At 38.6% G+C, this 22,685-nt stretch overlaps 1 protein-coding gene and 1 pseudogene across 1 annotated transcript in view; both read right to left on the bottom strand.

Moving 5' to 3' along the window:
* Positions 1 to 3,021: 3,021 nt before the first annotated feature.
* The window catches only part of BAG4 (BAG cochaperone 4), a 53,113-nt gene continuing 33,449 nt past the window's right edge, over positions 3,022 to 22,685 (bottom strand). Inside the window, exons 2-5 of the mRNA XM_037831376.1 lie at positions 22,398 to 22,505; positions 9,117 to 9,371; positions 7,054 to 7,308; positions 3,022 to 6,331 (exon numbers count right to left, since the gene is read on the bottom strand). Of these exons, the coding sequence (XP_037687304.1) occupies positions 5,849 to 6,331; positions 7,054 to 7,308; positions 9,117 to 9,371; positions 22,398 to 22,505 (1,101 nt within the window). The 3' untranslated portion in view covers positions 3,022 to 5,848. The remainder of the gene's footprint in view (positions 6,332 to 7,053; positions 7,309 to 9,116; positions 9,372 to 22,397; positions 22,506 to 22,685) is intronic.
* LOC119530172 lies at positions 11,594 to 12,527 on the bottom strand (annotated as a pseudogene).

Genomic DNA, 22,685 nt, shown 5'->3' with positions numbered 1-22,685 from the left:
CAAAATACTGGAAACTGGAAAGCAGATGAATGAGTGGTGGCTGACTTAACAGAATTGAAAAGCTCAATCTTAAACCAACATGAGTAAAGCCAATCCCCAAAAGGTTCAGGAACTGGTGATATATATCAGGTACCTCTGGAATAGGAGTGAAGTGAGGTGACTGAGAACGAACTGGTTGCACAAGCTGCTACCTAAACAGGTGACGATCCCTCCTCCACCCTACACAAGTGAGTTAAGAGTACAAATTCTCAAACTTCAGCTTGTATCGCAATCACCTGGAGGGCATGTTAAAACACAGGGTCCCACCCCCAGACTTTCTGGAGCAGTATCAAGTTCCCAGGTGATCTTGATGCAGCTGAGTCAAGAACCATACTTTGGAGACCCACTGATTTAGATAAGGTGAAACAGAACCATCAAGCACATTCAAGAGAAAGAGTTTCAGGCTGAAAATGAGGAATGCATGCACAATGGATATTAAGGCCCCCAGTCATTCCCTACCCCCCCACCCCAATCTGCTCCTAAAATGATGGCAGCCAAACACTGACATTCCTAACTGACAACTGAATCAGAATGAGTGTGTCTCATCCAAGTACTAACATCTGGAGCTCTCCAAGGAAAAAGCTCTGCTAAATAACTTTATCAGAAAGCCCTACCTAACATCCACACTCTGGGCTCCCAATCAGCTTTTATTTAGTTTTTCATTCTTAAACATGAGGAGACAACCCAGGACTAACAGACAGCAGAGAACTACCTCCAGCATGTTAAAAAGGGAGACCAAAACAGAAAGGGGAAGCAGCTCTGGAGGAAGCCCATTATTTAGGAAGAAGAAAACATCAAGAAACTGTCATTAATAAGGATAAAAGATATAAGGCATTATAACCACAAACAAGAGCAGGATCCCATAGAGGAATACAGAGTACAAAAAATTCTTAGATATTAAAGTATGATGGAAGAAATGCAAAACTCTAAGAGTTGGAATATAAAGTTGAGTAAATCTCCCACAAATTAGAGCAAAAAAGGCAAAAAACAGAGAACAAGAGAGGAAAAGAAAATTTAAAAACCAGTCTAGGAGGTCATTAGAAATAACAGGAATTCTGGAAAGAGTTAACAGAGATTAGAGTAAGGAGAAGATTAATAAACAAACAAAAACAAAATCAAGAAAATTTTACAGGATTCAAAGGATTTGAGTTTCCAGAATGAAATGTCACCAGCAAAATGGATGAAAATAGACCCATACCAAAATTACACTGTTGTGAAATTTCAGAACAAAGAAGACAAAAATATCCTACAGAGGAAAAAATCGGGTTTTCTACAAAGGATCATGAATCATCATGGCATATACTTCCTGTACAAGTTTGTATACATTATGTCCCCCAGAAAAAGCCATGTTCTTTGAGGCAATCTTGTGGGGACAGACGTATTAGTGTTAAGTTGGAATCTTTGGATTAGGTTGTTTCCATGGAGATGTGACCCACCCAAATGTAGGTGATAACACTGATTAGATAATTTCCATGGAGGTGTGGCCCGGCCCATTCAGGCGTGGGCCTTGATTAGTTTACTAGAGTCCTATACAAGGTCAGACAGAAGGAGCTCACTGCTGTAGCCTGGGAGAAAGCCATTTTGAAATGAGAACTCCAGAGCAGATGCCAGCCATTTGCCTTCCCAGCTAACAGAGGTTTTCCGGACACCATTGGCCATCCTCCAGTGAAGGTCCCCAATTGTTGATGCCTTACCTTGGACACTTTATGGCCTTAAGACTGTAACTGTGTAACCAAATAAACCCCCTTTATAAAAGCCAATCCATTTCTGGTGTTTTGCGTAACGGCAGCATTAGCAAACTGGAACACTTCCCAACAGCAGTTCTGCAAATTAGAAGACAATAAAGGAATGCCTTCAAAATTCTCAAGATAACAATTTCCAACTTGGAATTCTATACCCAAACTATCAATTAGTGGTAGGGGAGAACAGATATTTCTGAATATGCAAGGTCTTGAAAAATTATTTCCCATGCACCCTTTTACAGAAAGCTACTGGAGAACACAAAAAATAAGGGAATAAACTAAGAAAGAAAAAGACATAAGCTATAGAAAACAGGAAACCAAGAGGAGAGGCAAAAGGAGTCTTCAGGATAAGTGGAAGATCCCAGGATAACAGTATGTACCAGGAATATACTAGTCCTCTACTCAGAAGGCTCCAGAATAGAATTCTTCCAGATTTTGAAATTGATAGAATATCTCATATGTCTGAGCATCTTGAGAAAAGATGTAGATAACTGATGGAGGGTTTGAGGTGAAATCAGTCACTAAGTACATAAGCAAACAAAATCAGACAAATGATTAATTCCAGGAAAAACAAGGAATTAGTTCAGAACAGGAAAAGTAATCACAGTTTATTACATGACTGATCTCTGAATAGCATTTAAATAGTCATAATAATGTACAACAAAATTTCCAAATAACTATTTTTAGAAAGTTGGGGGATGGGAATGAGATTTGTGTAGGTATGATAAGGAAAAAGAGATAAACCTCAATCTTCATCTTCCATAATAGAAAATAAGCAGAAAATGCCTAAAATTGATAAATAAAAAAGCAATGCAATTGTGTTATTTTAAATCTATATAGAAAAGTTTTTTTAAAAAACTCAACTGAAAGTGATTGCCTTGGGAGGAAGAAAAATGGGGGTGGGAGCAGGAGAATGCTGCTTTTCATAGAATTGACTCTTTAAACCCATAATGTTCATACAATTATTTGAGTCTTTAAACTCATAACTTTTTGTAAAAGACAAAAGGAAAAAAAGAAAAATTCCAGTCATCAGCTGTCCATCCCTCAAAAAACTTTTAAAAAAATGCCCATTTAACCCATATTCAACTTTTTATCTGCCAACCTTTAACAGCATTATTTACATTAGCCAACCAAAGAACTGTTTTCAAAACCCCATTTTTTAAAGCATTTAAAAGAATTCCACACCAATAATGTAGAGACAAGCATAACCCATCCCCCAGATACTTCATTAGGCCTTAAGTGTTTAAATATTTATATTGGCATTTATATTTGGAACAACAGTAGCTTATTACAAAGAAAACATTGTTCTGTTTAACATGCCAGTCTAGGTAACTTTATTCAAGATTTTGATAAAAATGATCCCCAAAGTAATATAAAATGTTTTAAAAGCTCACATGTTAAATTTCAAGAAAATTTCGAATGTAGTCTGAAATAAATATTAAGTCAAAAATTGAACCAATTCTACAAATCATTAATACTTTTCCTCTTAAATTCATTATATTTTCCAAGAGAGGTTACTAACTTAGTTTCCCTTGCTTTGATATTGGTATTTGGAATCATTTTAACATGGTTTACATCTTTAAGGTCTAAATTTGTACTTATCCTAAATATTATAATTGAAAATATAAATGCAGAAGAGACAACTGTTCCTTACAGAAGAATTCCAAATAATATAGAAGTAATGAGAGAAATTTAAAAAAAAAAAACCACCACCATTAGGATACAGCAGTATAACTACCACAAGCAAAATCTACCAGTGGATACTAAAATGAGTGGGCTAAAGTTTAAGCAGAAACAGGATATTTGCATAGAATCAAAAGGATCCCCCCCCCCCCAAATACTTGGTAATCACAAAGGGAAACATAGTAAGACTACAGTACAGAATTCTAGCAGACATCACTTTAGGCTAGTGATCAAGGTTAACAACACCAGAAATACATTACGACATCATGTATCTGCCGAAAAGATGCATTATCATAAACTAGGGGACAACTAAATGCAAGGTGGGATCCTGGATTGGACATTAGTAAAAAAGACAAATAAAATCTCTACTTTTAAAATTCTGTACTTTAGTTTATAGTATATCAAGGTTAATGTCATAACTTTGACAAATGCTCTATGGCTACATAAGGGGAACTTGGGTGAATGGTATACTGGAACTCTATTAATTTTTACAACTCTTCTATAAACCTAAAATTATCTCAAAATTAAAAAAATACCACTAAACACACACATATGTATATTTGTGCATAATGTGTATGTGTGTAAATATTTATATATATTATATATATGGAAATTGGCATCTTGGACACTCAATAAGTTAAATACTAGTGTTCTTTCCTGAATTAGTCATTTTCTCACTGGTTTATGACAACTTATCTTTAAGGTCCTCCCCCTTCTAAAGTTTTAGTTTCAAGTACAGTTTCCTAATTTTTACAGAAAAGCTATTCTTTAGATTTCCTTTATTAGACAAAAATAAAAATTCTAGAATAAAATTATCAATTATCACCATGTTATCTCAGGAAATCACTCATCCAAACTACAAGACCAAGCCAATATTTTTACTACATTTCTTCTCATAACATAGTGTGTTTGTATTAGTTTTGTTTTGTTTATTGGGGAAGGAGGTATGGGACAGATGACTGAGAGATTTATCACTAATAAGCTTAGCAGTCTAGGAAAAAACATTTCACTTAGATATCTTAAGAAACAGCTGTTTTTCTAACAACAGATACTGTATACTAGAACTCACCTCAGATGTAAAAAGTAAGTTATTTACATAAATCTCTTTTATATAACAGCATTAGAGCTACCCAAGCCAGCCCAGATAAGATTCTTTCAATACCTCTTCTTTAAATTTGGCTCTGAAATGACTGTTATTAATGGCAATAAACATATTTTTATAAAACAGGCAATTCTGTCTGCAATTAACTTAAGGAAATAAAGATAAACATCAAATCTACCTTTAAAAGAAAATAACTTTCCATTCTATATGGCTGATTCATTCCCTGAGCAAGAATCCCCTTTCATACCCATTGTTTTTTAACTACAAACTGAGCGGAAATCTGCTCATAGGGATCTTAAAGGTGAAACTAGTATTTTAGATGAAGAATGGTATTATTTAGATAATTATATTACTTCTTGCAATCATTGTTTCTACATTTAAACATTGTAACATTTAATTTTTCATCAGTATCTATCACAATGTTCTCTACACAAGCAGCAATAGTGAAAAGAGCTACACTTTGTTAAAAAGAAAGTAATTTTAAACATTTTCATTCCTATGTCAATGCCATTTCCAAATTTATCTTCCACTACTACCATGAAAAGTAGAAGTAGTAAAAACTGTAACCTAATGATGATCTATAGAAAAAACGAGACAAACAATTTACACATCAAGAAATCACTACACATTGCAAAATATTCAAGTGGTGAAAAGATATAAATTCATTCAGAATTGCCATACTGTCGGGCTGTCAATATGTTCTCTTGAGTTAATTTAATTATATTAAACATATTACTACAAAATGTACCAAGAAGTAGAGAATACTATATTTATGAACCACAAATAACAAAACAAGAGGTCCAAGAAGGCTAAAGTCCAAGCTGTAATTTACACACACAGTGTATGCTGAAAGCAGTTACAATGTACAAAAATTTGACAAGTAATCCAGCTGTTTAAAAAAACAGAGCCTGTTTGTCTCGGATTATATCCAGTCTCATCTGGTAGGTTCCTGATAAGCCTGTTACAGACAGTGGATTGCCCTCCTGCTCATAAGCAGCAGCTTGCACTGACTCATAAATTTCTTTAGAAAGACTGAATCTGCTTGGCAATACTGGTTAACTCTAGTGTTTCCTATTACATTCACTGGTCTGAAAATGGAAAACAATTCATAACTGAAATGTTCTTCCAAGTCCTTTGCTAGTCTTCAAAGTCTTAAATCAAAGGAAAGTTAGAATGTATTGCTTCTTCTCATCAACAGCCATTTCAAAAAGAGGGTAATAAACCAAAATGAAGAGTTCTTTGGTCAAATTAGTAACAGGCTTCCACTTTGCTCTAAATCCTTTCATAATCCTTTTTTTTCCAGTTTCTCCAATATGGCCTGGATCTTACAAACAGCCTCTTTCCTGGCCTGCCGGACAGAGTCTTGGCCCCCAGTTTCAACTGAATCCAGTTCCAAAAGTTCCTTGGTTAGCATTTCTTCCAGAAGCCAGTATGCTTTATCTGTCTTTTTTCCTACAAACTCTTCTACTTCTTGCTCAAGATACTGGACCTTCTCCAGCACATGTATGATTTTTTTAATACTTGGAGGAGTACTTTCATCTGCAGATAAGCACTCTTCAGGAAGATTACTCTGATCTTGATTGCTGGGATTTTCACTGGTGGCATTACTGTACAGCTGGGGCTCAGCACTGTACTGGACTTGGGAATCCAAAAGGTCTGAATTATCAGTGTTCACTGACCCTGAGGATTCATACTGATGGGCAGTGCAAGGAAAGTTGTGTCGGTTCGTGCCTTGATCTGATTGACTGTAGGAGTATGAGGAATCCTTAAGAAGGGGAGAGCAAAGGGGGAAAAAAAGCTGTTTTAATGGGGATCAGGCAACATCAGATTTGTTAGCCCGTATCATTTACCTGGGTAGGCCAGCACATGAAAAGATTCCCCTGCAATAAAACCAAACCTCCCTCCTTAATCATTTGAAAAAAACACAGCACTGAAAAAAATACAGGGCAGTTCCCTGTCAAGTAAAAGGCAGAGGATTCCTGAGTATAATGGCTGGAATCTGCCCTGAGGCAGATTATCATCATAAACACCTCACAATCTATCCTTAACACCTCACAATCTATTCAATGACTTAATAGGAATTAGATAGCTTTTCTCTAGGGGGTTAAAACTTCAAGACAGATCTTGAAAAGCAACCTAGCCACAAGCAGAGGATGTTCAAGTCTATGATTTAATTTAGAGTTAAACCATACAAGCTAACACTATAGATATTTCACATTGGTTTTGTCTTTTGTCTATAGATTATAGGAGGTAGTAAAATGCAATCTTTGACTGAGTTTAGCATTGAGATAGTATGACATCAGTAGAAAGTGAGCACTTTCCTGTCTTTTAGACAAAGAAACTGAGCTGAGGTAAAGCGATAAGTCGTAGTCATCCACTTGTTTCAATTAGTCCCCATATGAAACAGACCAATGCAGAATTCAGAATAATTCCACGTAGTGCTCTTTAATTAACCATCAAAGGAAAGACATTTAGAAGGTCTCCTACCTTGAGCTGCTGGGGTGGTGGTGAAGGTGGCAGCTGAGGAGAGCTGCTGCTGGGCCAGGATGAAGTGCTTTCAGTCAGGTAGAGATTCCCAGGTGGTGCTGAGGATGCAGCTGAAGGCCAAGGGTAACGGGCTCCCAGTCCATAAGCACCAGGAGACGCCCATGTGTCCTCTTGTGGTCGTACAGTCGCTCCCGGTTGTGGAACACTACGATTACCATCCCCATAAGGATAATGGGGCAGGGTCATTCCAGGGTTCTAGATTGAGAAGGAAGGAAATATACTGGTCATTTCTAAAAAAAACTTAAGTAATGTACCCTTGGGAAGATGGTTGCTGCAAAGGAGAGGCTAGGCCTCCCTATAATTATGCCTAAGAGCTTCCTCCCAAATGCCTCTTTGTTGCTCAGATGTGGCCCTCTCTCTCTAGCTAAGCCAACTTGAAAGGTGAAATCACTGCCTTCCCCCCTACGTGGGATCAGACACCCAGGGGAGTGAATCTCCCTGGCCACGTGGAATATGACTCCCAGGGAGGAATGCAGACCTGGCATCGTGGGACGGAGAACATCTTCTTGACCAAAAGGGGGATGTGAAAGGAAATGAAATAAGCTTCAGTGGCAGAGAGATTCCAAAAGAGAAAGGTCACTCCGGTGGGCACTCTTACACACAATTTAGAACAACCCTTTCTAGGTTCTAAAGAATTGGGGTAGCTGGTGGTGGATACCTGAAACTATCAAACTACAACCCAGAACCCATGAATCTCGAAGACAATTTTATAAAAATGTAGCTTATGAGGGGTGACAATGGGATTGGGAAAGCCATAAAGACTACACTCCACTTTGTCTAGTTTATGGATGGATGAATAGAAAAATAGGGGAAGGAAACAAACAAACAAACAGACAAAGGTACCCAGTGTTCTTTTTTACTTCAATTGCTCTTTTTCACTTTAATTATTATTCTTGTTATTTTTGAGTGTGTGCTAATGAAGGTGTCAGGGATTGATTTAGGTGATGAATGTACAACTAGGTAATGGTACTGTGAACAATCGAATGTACGATTTGTTTTGTATGACTGCATGGTATGTGAATATATCTCGATAAAATGAAGATTAAAAAAAAAAACGACTAAACCAGTATGTTTCCCGGTAGCAGAATGGCGCAGCGGAAGTGTGCTGGGCCCATAACCCAGAGGTCGATGGATCGAAACCATTCTCTGCTAATTTGCGTTTTTCCCTGAAACATGTCTGGATTTTGCAGTAAAAGGGCGCTGATTTTAAATATGAGGAGGAACTTGGTACAGTTGTTATGGAGATTTTAGAGGAAGCCTCTTAAAATATGCGCTTCTATTAGGCTTCTCTGCTTCTCGGGGTGCAATGTATCACTATCCAAAAACAGATTCTCAATAAAAATAACAAAAGCAAAAAAAAAAAAACAGAAACGAAAACAAAAAAAACTTAAGTAATGAAAATATTCTAATATAGACGGACTCTGAAACACTTCCTGTCTGCTCAGAGTATACTTTAACTGCCATTAGGCTAAATTACACCAACTCTAGTTAATCAGTTGCAAAAATGTCAGAAGTTTAAAATAATTTCATTCTAAAGATAGTACATGTAGACTTGGTGACAATCAGAAAGAACAGAGCCTGAAATTCAATGCCTGAAGCAAAGAATAAATCTGTCCCATATATAATTAAGTGGACCCATATGCTATAAAAAAAAGCAAAAATGAAGGCATTAGAATTCCTTTTGAAGTGAACAGAGAAATAAATATTTCATCATTTACAGAACACTAAAAACCATAAGCCTAATGGAGCACTAAAAAGGCTAAGAAAACTTTTAACAACTCTTAAAGATTTCTTCCAATTTAAACATTTTTATGATTATGACATCTCAAAGATCCCTCAGCCAAAATCTACTTACTGAACTAGCGGCTACAAGTGAGAAAGGCATCAATATAAAATTAGTCTCTGACTTCCCAGTCACCTCTAAATTAATCACTTAACATCTAGAGTGTTTTCTTAAATCAGTATTACTGTAAATAAAGACTTCTCCAATGGGAACTGCTTACCTGTGAAGCAGGATATCCTGGAACCTGCCCCCTAAGAGGGGGTGCTTCAGTCTGGCAGTCCTGCTGGGGATACACCCAATGAGAGACTGGAGTTGGGCTGTTGCCAGGTGAACGGTAAGTGCTTGGGACATCTGTGGAGTAACTAGTCTGAGTATATCCAGGTGCATAATATGCCCCAGAGTATGGGGCTGTATTTGCCCCAGGGCCAGGGGGGTATGGTAGACCATAAGCTCCATTTGTATAAGAATTCAAACTCTGAGGAAAAAAAAAGTTGAGAGAAAAAGATGAATTTAATCTGGGAGGATTATAAAGATTGTAACAATAAATATCCTTGTTGTGCTGGTTTGAATGTATTATGTCCCCCAGAAACAGCCAAATTCTTTGATGCAATCTTGTGGGGCAGACATATCAGTGTTGATTAGATTGTAATTCTTTGAGTGTTTCCATGGAAATGCACCCCACCCAACTATGGGTGATGACTCTAACTGGATAATTTCCATGGAGGTGTTACCATTCAGGGTGGGTCTGAATTAAATCACTGGAGCCATATAAATGAGCTGACAAACAGAAGGAACTCAGTGCAGCTGTGACTGACATTTTGAAGTGCAACCAAGAGTGACATTTTTGAGGAACTGCAGCCTACAGAGGAACGAACGTCCTGGGAGAAAGCCATTTTGAAACCAGAACTTTGGAGCAGACGCCAGCCACATGCCTTCCCAGCTAACAGAGGTTTTCCAGACACCATTGGCCATCCTCCAGTGAAGTTACCTGATTGCTGTGTTACTTTGGACACTTTATGGCCTTAAGACTGTAACTGTGTAACCAAATAAACCCCCTTTTATAAAAGCCAATCCATCTCTGGTGTTTTGCATTCTGGCAGCATTAGCGAACCAGAACAGATTTTGGTACCAGAGAAGTGGGGTGCTTTTGCTACTGAGTTTGCAAATACCAAACATGTTGGAACAGCTTTTTAAATGGATAAGGGGAAGATTCTGGAAGAATTGTGAGCAGCTTGATAGAAAAGGCCTAAACTGCTTTGAAGAGACTGTTTGTGGAAATACGGTCTCTAAAGATACTTCTCATGAGGCCTTGAACAGAAATGATGAATGTGTTGTTGTGAACTGGAAGAGAGGTGATCCTTGTTTTAAAGTGGCAGAAAATTTGGCAAAATTGAGTCCTGGTGTCAGATGGAAGGAAGAATTTGAAAGTGACAACCTGGAATACTTAGCTAAGGAGATCTTCAGACTACGTATAGAGGATGTACCCTGGCTTCTCCTTGCAGATTATAGTAAAATGCGAGCAGAGAGAGAGAAACTTAGAACTGAACTCTTGGGTTCAAAGAAACCAGAAGCTGATGGTTTGGAAAATTATGGGCTTCCAAGGGGTGGAATCCCAGAAGCTACAGCCTCACCTGAAGATTTAACCAAACATGGAACCTGACCACCATTTCAGTACAAGCCAAGATTAAAAATGGAGTTATCCAGAAAGGATTTGTGGAAACTTCTATTGTCTGACGGCTTTGACCCGTGTGCTTCATGTGAAGCCAACAGAATTTTTGCGAAATCTTTACAGACAGAGCCGCTGCCGATGTGGACTGGAGGGGACAGATAAAGAACAAATTGAAGGAAAAATTTCTTCAAAGACAGAGCCATGGAGGTTGAAGTCTGAAGTCAAGAGGCCTTCGGCTGGGAGAGCAGACATGCATGGAAAGGGTGAGTTTGCCCCAGAGGTCAAGGGTGGGCCTTCCGCCTCTATGCTCCAGAAGAGTTTTGCCACCCCAGGCCCCAAAGAGGGTGGAGCATATTTCTAGGGAATTGGGGAGAGCCTGGCTACCACCCCGCTGTTCTGAAGGGGTTGAGCTTGTGCCCCGGAGATGGAAGGGAATCTGGGTGCTACACGGATGTTTGAGGAGGGTGGAGCTGAAAAGGTGGTCTCCCCAGTGTGTGGATATGTTGGAGAACTCACCCCAGCATTTCGAGAGGAAAGGGCTGCCGAAAAGGCCCTTAGGAAGGGTTAGACTCGCGCTCTCTCAAGCCCCAAGGATTCAACGTCATTCTGTTAATGACTCTTAGACTTTGAAATCTAATGGAGCTGAATGAGAGAGGAGAGAAATAGGGAACCGAGTGTGGAGAGGATATGCAGGAGCAGACTCCAGGGGCCTTGCAGGTCACGAGAATGAAATTCAGACACACAGTGAGAAAGCCATGGAAGCGAGAAGCTGAAACAATGAAACTCAGAAGAGAAGGGAGATCAGCAGACCATGTACCTTGCCTCATGACAGAGAAGCCAAGGATCGCTGGCAGCTGGTCTTGGGGAAGAAAACATCTCCTTGATTATGACTTCATTTGGACATTTTCCCAGCTTCAAAACTGTGGGCCTTAAACCTCTTACTGGAGTCCTTTATGAAGGAATAAAGGACACACAGAAAACCCCAGAGAAGCTCACAGAAAAAGTCCCAGAGAAGTTGAGAGGCAAGGAGACACCCACAGAAGCTGAGAGAGGACACCACTGAAGCCAGAAACTGGAAGCAACAAAACCGGGAAGAAGGACCAGCAGATGTCGCCATATGCCTGGCCATGTGACAGAGCAGTCGGGATTGGCAGCAACTTTTCTTCAGAAAAGATAATTGAAATACAACTTTATTCTGATTCTAAACAAAAGGAATGGGTATGACAGTAACAAACAAGACTTCACCACTGACTATTGTGATGTGACTGTAGCAGTCTTATATTTGAAATTCAAAAAGGAAACAACTGTGTTCCAAAATAGCTAAATATGCAGGTCCAAAAAATGAAGGTTTTTTTTTTTTTAACTGCCACATTCACTGCGAAGCCCATTCATATCCTTCAGCATCCCGAAGATTAAGCACATGTTCTGCTTAGCTATATAATAAAGTAGCAAACACACTGCACCACTGACATCACAGAAAGTTGCCTATAAAACTAGACTTCTGATGCTGGGCTCCAGCTTCACTTTCTCACAGGTCGTCATCCTCAGCCGGCAGAGCAGTTGTCTGAGCAACCTCTAAGTCATATTCATACTGTGCTGCCGAAGCTGGGTCCATGACAACCTCTGGGGGGGCGAGAGCAGGCATAGCCACAAACTCCAAGTTAGGGTCTCCAATCAGTTTTCTAGCAACCAAAGGAATGGCTTTTCAAAGTTGTAGTTACTTTTGGCAGAAATGTCATAGTACTGAAGATTCTTTTTTCGGTGGAAGACGATGGATTTTGCCTTAACTTTCCTGTCCTTAATATCCACTTTGTTGCCACAAAACACAATGGGGATGTTTTCACACACTCGTACCACATCTCTATGCCAGGTAGGCACATTCTTGTAAGTAACTCTTGATGTTACATCAAACATTATAATGGCACACTGGGCTTGGATGCAATAGCCATCTGTTCTAGTTTGCTAATGCTGCGGAATGCAAAACACCAGAGATGGATTGGCTTTTATAAAAAAGGGGGTTTATTTGGCTACACAGTTACAGTCTTAAGGCCATAAAGTGCCCAAGGTAACACATCAGCAAGCGGGTACCTTCACTGGAGGATGGCCAATGGCGTCCAGAAAACCTCTGTTAGCTGGGAAGGCACGTGGCTGGCATCTGCTCCAAAGTTCTGGTTTCAAAATGGCTTTCTCCAAGGACGTTCCTCTCTAGCAAGCTTGCTCCTCTTCAAAATGTGTCTCACAGCTGCACTGAGTTCCTTCTCTTTGAGTCAGCTCATTTATATGGCTCCACTGATCAAGGCTCACCCTGAATGGGTGGGGCCATGCCTCCATGGGAATATCTCATCAGAGTCATCACCCACAGCTGGGTGGGGCACATTCCAAGCAAATCTAATCAGCACCAAAACATCTGCCCCACAAGACTACATCAAAGATAATGGCGTTTGGGGGACATAATACATTCAAACCGGCACACCATCTCCCAGGCCACCGAACTTCTCCTGACCAGCCATGTCCCACACGTTGAATTTAATAGGCCCTCTGTTGGAATGGAACACAAGGGGAGGGACCTCCATGCCCAAGGTGGCTACATACGTATTCTCAAATTCACCAAATGACATTTCATAAATGTAGTTTTTCCAGTACCACCATCGCCAACGGTTCTAGTTTGCTAATGCTGCCAGAATACAAAACACCAGAAATGGATTGGCTTTTATAAAGGGGGTTTATTTGGTTACACAGTTACAGTCTTAAGGCCATAAAGTGTCCAAGGTAACGCATCAACATTCGAGTACCTTCACTGGAGGATGGCCAATGGTGTCCGGAAAACCTCTGTTAGCTGGGAAGGCACGTGGCTGGCATGTGCTCTGGAGTTCTGGTTTCAAAATGGCTTTCTCCCGGGACGTTCCGCTCTAGGCTACAGCGTCTCTCCAAAATGCCACTCTTGGTTGCTCTTGAGTCGTTTGTCCTCTCTTAGCTTCTCCAGAGCAAAAGTCTGCTTTCCAAGGCTGTCTCCAAAATGCCTCTGTAAGCTGAAGCTCCTCTCCCAGTTCCAGTGCGTTCTTCAAAGTGTTCCTCTTGGCTGTAGCTCCTCTTCAAAATGTCACTCACAGCTGCACTGAGTTCCCTCTGTCAGCTCATTTATATGGCTCCAGTGATTTAGTTTAGACCCACCCTGAATGGGTGGGGTAACACCTCCATGGAAACTATCCAATCAGAGTCATTGCCCCCAGTTGGGTGGGGCGCATCTCCACAAAAACATTCAAAGAATTACAATCCAATCTACCCTGATATATCTGCCCACACAAGATTACATCAAAGATAATGGTGTTTTGGAGGACATCATACATTCAAACTGGCACACTAACCAATACAAGTTTAAACTGAACTTGGGGTTCTCCTTGGGCAGCCATCCTGGTGGTTCTTCCAGAAGCGTCTCCATCCCCCATCTGACTGAGTTAGCCTGTCCTTTACAGTAACAAGCTTCATAAGAGCAAGCCCCAAGATCAAAGGCTCAGCTTACTGAACTGGTAGTTCCCAATGCTTGCAAGAATATCAGGAATTCCCCAGTTGGGGAAGTATAATATTACACTTTCTCCAGTCCTCAAGGGGGCTTTGCAAATGCCTTTTATTCTCTGCCCAAATTACTCTGGGATGTATCAGGGCTTCACACTGGGGATTGAGAGGTGACTGCTAAGGAGTATATGGTTTTTCTTTTTGGAGTAATGAAAATTTCTAAAATTGATTGTGGTGATGAATGCACAACCTGTGATTATACTAAAAGCCATTGCTTGTACGCTTTGAATGGATTGCATTGTATGTGAATATATTTCAATAAAACTACTTTTTTATTTAAAAAAAAAAGGGAAAATCCTTAACAAAATATTAGCAAATAAATCTAGCAAATTATAAAAAAAAAAAAAAGAAAGAAAGAAATCTTATGGAGTTTGTCCTGCAGGTTTTAGGAACTGTTTTGCTCCTGTGAACCCTGTTTTCCTTTCAGTTTCTCCTTATGGCAATGGGAATGTTTATCCTATGAATGTTCCTCCTTATATACTGGAAGAACATAACTTGTTCTAAGTTTACAGGTCCACAGTCAGAGGGGAATTTTGCTTTTGCCAGACCACACCTGTAACTAATTTAATGGCATCGTGTACTTAACATTGTTACTGAAATAGTTTTTGTGATATTGTGATGGGATGAATGTATTTTGCATTTGGAAAGAATATGTTTTTCTGGGGTCCAGGGGGCAGAATGTGCTAGTATGAATGTATTATGTCCCCCAGAAACAGCCATATTCTTTGATGCAGTCTTGTGGGACAGACATATTAGTGGGGATTAAGTTGGAACATTTGGATTGGGTTGTTTGCATGGAAATACGCCCCATCCAACTGTGGGTGATGACTCTAATTGGATAATTTCCATGGAGGTGTTACCTCACCCATTCAGGGTGGGTCTAAATTAAATCACTGGAGCCATATAAATGAGCTGACAAACAGAAGGAACTCAGTGCAGCTGTGAGTGACATTTTGAAGAGGAGCTACAGCCAAGAGGGACACTTTGAAGAAAGCACAGGAGCTGCAGATGAGAGACAATCTGTAGACGGCCGTTGAAAGTAGACTCTTGCTCCAGAGAAGCTAAGAGAGGACAAATACCCCGAGTGCAACTAAGAGTGACATTTTTGAGGAACTGCAGCCTAGAGAGGAACGTCCTGGGAGAAAGCCATTTTGAAACCAGAACTTTGGAGCAGATGCCAGGCATGTGCCTTTCCAGCTAACAGAGGTTTTCTGGACGCCATTGGCCATCCTCCAGTGAAGGTACCCAATTGTCGATGCATTACCTTGGACACCTTATGGCCTTAAGGCTGTAACTGTGTAACCAAATAACCCCCTTTTATAAAAGCCAATCCGTCTCTGGTGTTTTGCATTCTGGCAGCATTAGCAAACCAGAACACTTGTTAATATATTTTTTTCATAATTAAAAACAAACAAAAAAAAACCCAGACATGGGCTAACCCCAAATAGGTGTTTGTCAAAATATCTCTGGGTTTTTTTTTTAGAATCCAGCAGCTTATACGTTGTATCTAAAAGATCTACTACATTATTGCTTTTGCACTCAAAAAGTAACTACTAAACTAAGTGATTCTTTCTTAAACATAGATAGTATATGAATGCAATAAATTCCTTTACCTAAGGGGATAAAATGTCATGAGAAAGAAAAAGTTTTAACACTAAGATCACCTAGTGGAATCAGAAAAAGTAACATTATTGAGAAAAGTTTATTTTTCTCTTTTATTCATCATTTATCTGTGTTTTAGAGCAGTAGTGGGTGCAGAGAAAAATCATGTGACTCATGACTTTAAGGTGTTTTGTCTCCCTCTTATGTTAACTATAGAGTAATGCAGGAGAGTTCCAGTAAGATGGCGGAGTAGGTGAGGCAGAACAGGCTTCTCCTCCGTGAAAGAAACTAGAGAGGGACCAGAGGATGCCCGGAACTGTAGTTTCGGGGTGTGACCAACCACAGAGGGCCCCCCACAGTACGTGGAGGGAACATGGACAAAAACGTCTTAAGGGAAGGGGTGAGTTTGTCTGGCCGGATCCGCCTCCTGGGCCAGCAGTAGCAAAACACCTCCGGGCAAGGGAGTGAGTAGTGGCTCTCCATTCCAATGCACCCATCATGGCAGTTAGCTGGGGAGGTGATCCTCCACAGCCAGACGGCCAGGAGTTCCCGTGAGGGAACCCAGGAGGCAGCATTTACTCTCCCCCCACAGAAGGCCAGGGAGTGCACCGGCAAAAAGCAGGTATAGGAGAGGACACCATACCAATGATCAGGAGCCTCTCCCAAACCCCAGAGGCTTAAGGGCACACAGCAGACAGGGAGCAGGGCATGTTACACTGGAGGGTGTCACTAAGCGGATTCCCTGCCGAACTGCACAGGAACCACACCGCAGCATTAGAGCAGACAATCCCCAGTGCACATAGAGAACTGGTGCACTGATTGGTTCCCCAGTCATAGAAGTTCTGGGAAGACCAGCTTGAGAGCGCTACTTGCTGTTAGGATAGGGAAACTGCATTCCGGCAAGTTGTAGCGTTACCAAATTACATATAAATGCTCAAATAATCCTGCATTTCCAAAATAACCTTATCAGACAAGCAAATGCCCCAAAGAAAACAGAAAATCACAAAGTACTTGAAGAATCTAGAAGATACAGACAAGCCAAACAAACAAATTAAAAAGCTGAAAGAGACACAAAATTTGAAGAAATTAATTAAATAACTACAAACAAATCTCCAAAACAACCTCAACAAGATGCCTAAAGACATAAAGGAAATCAAGGAGACTCTACAAGAGCATAAATAAGAATTTGAAAGAGTAAATTAAAAAAAAAACAGAGCTTATGGAAATAAAAGACACTATGGATCAAATTAAAAATATACTAGAGACACATAACAGCAGATTTTAAGAGGCAGAAGAAAGAATGGTGAACTAGAAGACAGGACAATCAAATGCAAACACACAAAAGAACAAATGGTGAAAAAATCAAAAAATTAGATCTCAGAGAAATTATGGACAACATGAAGTACACAAATATAAGAATAAGTGATGACCCAAAAGGAGAAGAGAAGGGTAAAGGGCTAGGAAGACTATTTCAAAACATAGTTGGGGAAAACTTCCCAACTGTTTCAAATGATATAAATATGGAAATCAAAGATGCCTAACAAACTCCAAATAAAATAAATCCAAATAAACCCACTCTGAGACATATACTGATTAGATTGTCAAATGCTGAAGAGGAGAAAGTTCTGAAAGCAGCAAGAGAAAAGCAATGCACCACATACAAGGGAAACAACATAAGACTAAGTACTGACTACTACAATGGAGGTGAGAAGGCAGTGGTACGACATATTTCAGATTCTGAAAGAGAAAAACTGCCAGCCAAGAATTCTTTATCCAGCAAGGTTCTCCTTCAAAATTGAAAGGGAGTTTAAAATTCTCACAACCAAATGTTGAGAGAATTTGTTAACAAGAGCCCTGCCCCGCAAGAAATACTAAAGGGAGCTCTACCAGCTGAGAAAAAAGAAAGGAGAGAGGGGTCTGGAGAAGGGCACAGAATGGAAGAATATTAGAAAGAGTAACTTAAAGGAAAATAAAAAGAGAGGGGAAAAAAATAGATCTAGCACTAAAAACCAAGGGATAAGATAGCTGGTTCAAGAACTCCCTTCAGAGAAATAACTTCAAATGTGAATGGATCAAACTCTCCAATCAAAAGATACAGACTGGTAGAATGGATTTAAAAATACAACCCGGCAATATACTGTTTACAAGAGACTCATCTTAGACCCTGCAACACAAAGAGACTGAAAGTGAAAGGATGGAAAAAAATATTCCACACACACTGCAATCAAAAGAAAGCTGGGGTAGCTATACTAGTATTGGACAAAATAGGCTTTAAATGCAAAGATGTCATAAGAGATAAAGAAGGACACTGTTTTAGTTTGCTAATGCTGCAGAATGCAAAACACCAGAGATGGACTGGCTTTTATAAAAAGGGAGTTTATTTGGCTATACAGTTACAGTCTTAAGGCCATAAAGTGTCCAAGGTAACACATCAGTAATCAGGTACCTTCACTGGAGGATGGCAAATGGCATCCGGAAAACCTCTGTTAGCTGGGAAGGCACATGGCTGGCGTCTGCTCCAAAGTTCTGGTTTCAAAACGGCTTTCTCCCAGGACGTTCCTCTCTAGCAAGCTTGCTCCTCTTCAAACATCACTCCCAGCTGCACTCTCTTCAGTCTCTTTGAGTCAGCATGTTTTATATGGCTCCACTGATCAAGGCCCACCCTGAATGGGTGGGGTCACACCTCCATGGGAGTATCCCACCAAAGTCACCACCCACAGCTGGGTGGGGCACATTCCAAGCAAATCTAACCAGCACCAAAACGTCTGTCCCACAAGACCACAAAGATAATGGCATTTGGGGGACACAATACATTCAAACCGGCACAGACACTATATATTAATAAAAGGGATAATACATCAAGAAGAAATAACAAGTATAAATGTTTATGCACCCAATCAAGGGCTCCAAAATACATAAGACAAACAGTGGCTAAAGGGATAGACATATTGTAGACATATTTACAATAATAGTGGGAGACTTCAATATACCACTCTCTTCTATTAGACAGAGGACCAATAAGGAAACTGAGAACCTAAACGATATGATAAATGAATTAGACTTAATTGACATATATAGATTATTACATCCCAAAGTACCAGGATACACATTCTTCTCTAGTGCCCATGGAACATTTTCCAGAATAGATCATATGTTCGGGAGCAAAACAAGTCTTAATACATTTAAAATGACTGGAATTATTCAAAGCACATTCTCTGACCACAATGGAATGCAACTATAAATCAACAACCACTGAAGAACCAGATCTTCCACAAATATACAGAGGTTAAACAACACACTCCTAAACAACCAGTGGGTCAAAGAAGAAATTGCAAGAGAAATTGGTAAATATCTAGAGACAAATGAAAATGAGAACACAACATATCAAAACCTGTGGGATACAGCAAAGGCAGCACTGAGAGTGAAATTTATAGCTCTAAATACATACATCAAAAAGCCAGAAACAGCTAAAACCAAAGACTTAACTGAACAACTGAAAAGGCTAGAGAACAATCAGCAAACTAACTCTAAAGCAAGTACACAAAAAGAAATAACAAATTAAAGCAGAAATAAATGAGCTGGAGAACAAAACAAAAACAAAAACAAAACAACAACAATAGAGAGAATAAATAAAACCAAAAAGTTGGTCCTTTGAGAAGATCAACAAGATTGATAGACCCTTAGCTAGACTGCTAGACTGACAAAGTCAAAAAGAGAGAAGACCCAAATAAACAGAATCAGAAATGAGAAGGAGATAATTACTACAGATCCTGAAGAAATAAAAAAAATCATAAGAATATACTATGAACAAATGTATGCCAACAAGCTAGACAATTTAGAGGAAATGGACAATTTCCTGGAAACACACAAAGAACCTAAACTGACCCAAGAAGAAATAGAAGACCTCAACAAATCAATCACAAGCAAAGAGATCCAATCACTCATCAAAAACCTGCCTACAAATAAAAGCCTAAGGCCAGATGGGTTCACAGAGGAATTTTACCAAACTTTCAAAAAGAATTGACACCATTCCTGCTCAAACTCTTTCAAAAAATTGAAGAAAAAGGAACACTACTTACTCATTTTATAAAGCTAATATCACTCTGATACCAAAACCAGATAGACACTACAAAAAAGGAAAACTATAGGCCAATCTCCCTAATGAATATAGATGCAAAAATTCTCAACAAAATACTTACAAATCGAATCCAAAACACATTAAAATAATTAAACACCACAACCAAGTGGGATTCATTTCTGGCATGCAAGGGTGGCAACATAAGAAAATCAATTAATGTAATTCAACACATTAACAAATCAAAAGGGAAAAATCAAATCACCTCAATAGTCGCTGAAAAAGCATTCGACAAAATTCAACATTCCTTTTTGATAAAAACACTTCAAAAAGTAGGAATTGAAGGCAACTTCCTCAATATGATAAAGGGCATATGTGAAAAGCCCACAGACAGCACAGTACTCAATGGAGAGAGAATGCAAAGAATGACAGAGGACCCCTACCAAACACCCTATACAAAAATTAACTCAAACTGGATCGAAGACCTCAATATAACAGACTGCACCATAAAACTCCTAGAAGATAATGCAGGGAAACATCTTCAAGACCTAGTATTAGGAGGTCGCTTCTTAGACCTTACAACCAAAGCAAAAGCAATGAAAGAAAAAATAGATAAATGGGAACTTCTCAAAATCAAAAGCTTCTGTACCTCAAAGGAATTTGTCAAAAAGGTAAAGAGGCAGCTAACTCAATGGGAGAAAATATTTGGAAACCATGTATTTCATAAGAGACTAATATCTTGCATATATAAGGAAATCCTACAACTCAATGATAATAGTACAAATAGCCCAATTATAAAATGGGCAAAAGATATGAAAAGACATTTCTCTGAAAAGGAAATACAAATGGCTAAAAATCATATGAAAAATGTTCATCTTCACTAGCTATTAGGGAGATGCAAATCAATACCACAATGAGATATCATCTCACCAATTAGAATGGCTGCCATTAAACAAACAGGAAACTACAGATGCTGGAGATGATGTGAAGAAATTGGAACTCTTATTCATTGCTGGTGGGACTGTATAGTAGTATAGCCACTATGGAAGACAGTTTCCTCAGAAAACTAGATATTGAATTACCCGATGATTCAGGTATTCCACTTCTCAGTATATACCCAGAAGATTTGAAAACAGAGACACAAACAGACATTTGTACACTGATGTTCATAGCAGCATTGTTCACAATTGCCAAGAGATGGAAACAACCAAAGTGTCCTTCAGCAGATGAGTAGATAAACAAAATGTGGTATGAAAAAAATGATGGAATACTATGCAGCAGTAAGAAGCAACAAGGTCTTGAAACATATGGCAATGTGGATGAACCTTGAAGATATAATTCTGAGTAAAATAACTCAGATGGAAAAGGAAAATTTGGAAAAAGAAAACAATTGCTTTCATATTTTCCTTAAGTAAACAAGGAAATCTTGCTCTAACTTTAATAAAAATTTCTCTAGCTTAAAAACAATCAGAAATGTCTATATCTCCAAATTAATGAGAGAAAAAGGAAGATAATGATTTTTTTTAAAGGAATTAATTATTCAAGTCCAAAAAGAATGTTATTTCCATTATTTCGGCCTTCACATCACTAGTAAATTAGAGCAGAATTGAACAAAATATTCAAATATTTGAAATCTATCAGGGGAATCACATTAGTTTTGACCTGAATCTAAAATTCTATGAATTCATTTGGAAGGCATTTAAATGCAGCTGCTTAAAAACTATACATTCCAATCATGTTTTTTTTAAAAATGATTTGCATATAGAAATATGGTATCTACATAGAAAAAAATCATGGTAGGAGACATAAAATTGATTATTATTACTTAGAGTGGCAAAATTATGTGTTACTACCTTTTAAAATATTTCCCATTGGTACAACAATTTTGAAAAGTAATTAACTATATCTAATAAAGAAGTGCATGCCATAATTCAGCAGTTTTATACCTTAGGAAAATTTCTGCATCATATATGTACAATAGAAAAATGAAAAACAATGTTGAAGAAATAAAGTAAGCTGCAGGATAATGCTAGTATGAAACGACTCATGTAGAGTTTAAACACATTAAGTAGTACTACATAAAGTTTGTTTATGCACATATAAGTAGTAAAAGCATGAAAACGTATCGGAATAATAAACATGACTTCAGGAAATGGAAAGAAGTGTCATATGGGACTTCAACAGTATTTTAAAAAAATCTTATATGTGGCAAATTAAAAAAAATTACACAGCTAGGTAGGTAGTTGATAAAAGATGGACTTATATTCTGTACTCTTTTTGTATGCTGAAATATATCAATTTAAATATTTGTCATAAGAGGTTTTACAATTTAAAAAATAAGTACATTTTTTGTTTGTTGTTTTTAGGTATTAGGTAGCTATTTCTCCAGCTACCTTTGCTGTAACTAGTATTTGCCTAAATATTTCCTTATCTCTGAACTAAAAACAGTAAGACATGGTTGATGGGGTCCATTAAATAACAAAAACAACCCAGACATGACTACCATGAAATTTTCAGTTTCTGAAAATAAATTGTTTCATTAAGAAAACTTTCAGAAAGTATCTGTCAATTTTAGACCATACCTGTCCTTGTAATTCTGGTCTTGCAGAATATGTACTTGGGTAAGGAGCCCTAGGTCGGACAGAAGAATTCCAATAGTTTGAATTGTAGCTAGGATATGGTGGTTGTTCCTAAGAAAAAAAGGAAAATAAATTCACTTTTAAGAATATTCTTACATTATTCTGACAAGCTGATAGAGGCAGATATAGGTATCAATAAAAAGCAACAGAAAAACAGAATAGAACCTCATTATAAAACTGCTCATTATTAAATTGATACAGATTACATGGTAAATCACATGCCCAAGAACA

Source organism: Choloepus didactylus, chromosome 3 (assembly GCF_015220235.1).
Source record: "Choloepus didactylus isolate mChoDid1 chromosome 3, mChoDid1.pri, whole genome shotgun sequence".
Classification (NCBI taxonomy): Eukaryota; Metazoa; Chordata; class Mammalia; order Pilosa; family Megalonychidae; genus Choloepus; species Choloepus didactylus.
This window is presented reverse-complemented; position numbering and strand designations above follow the sequence as displayed.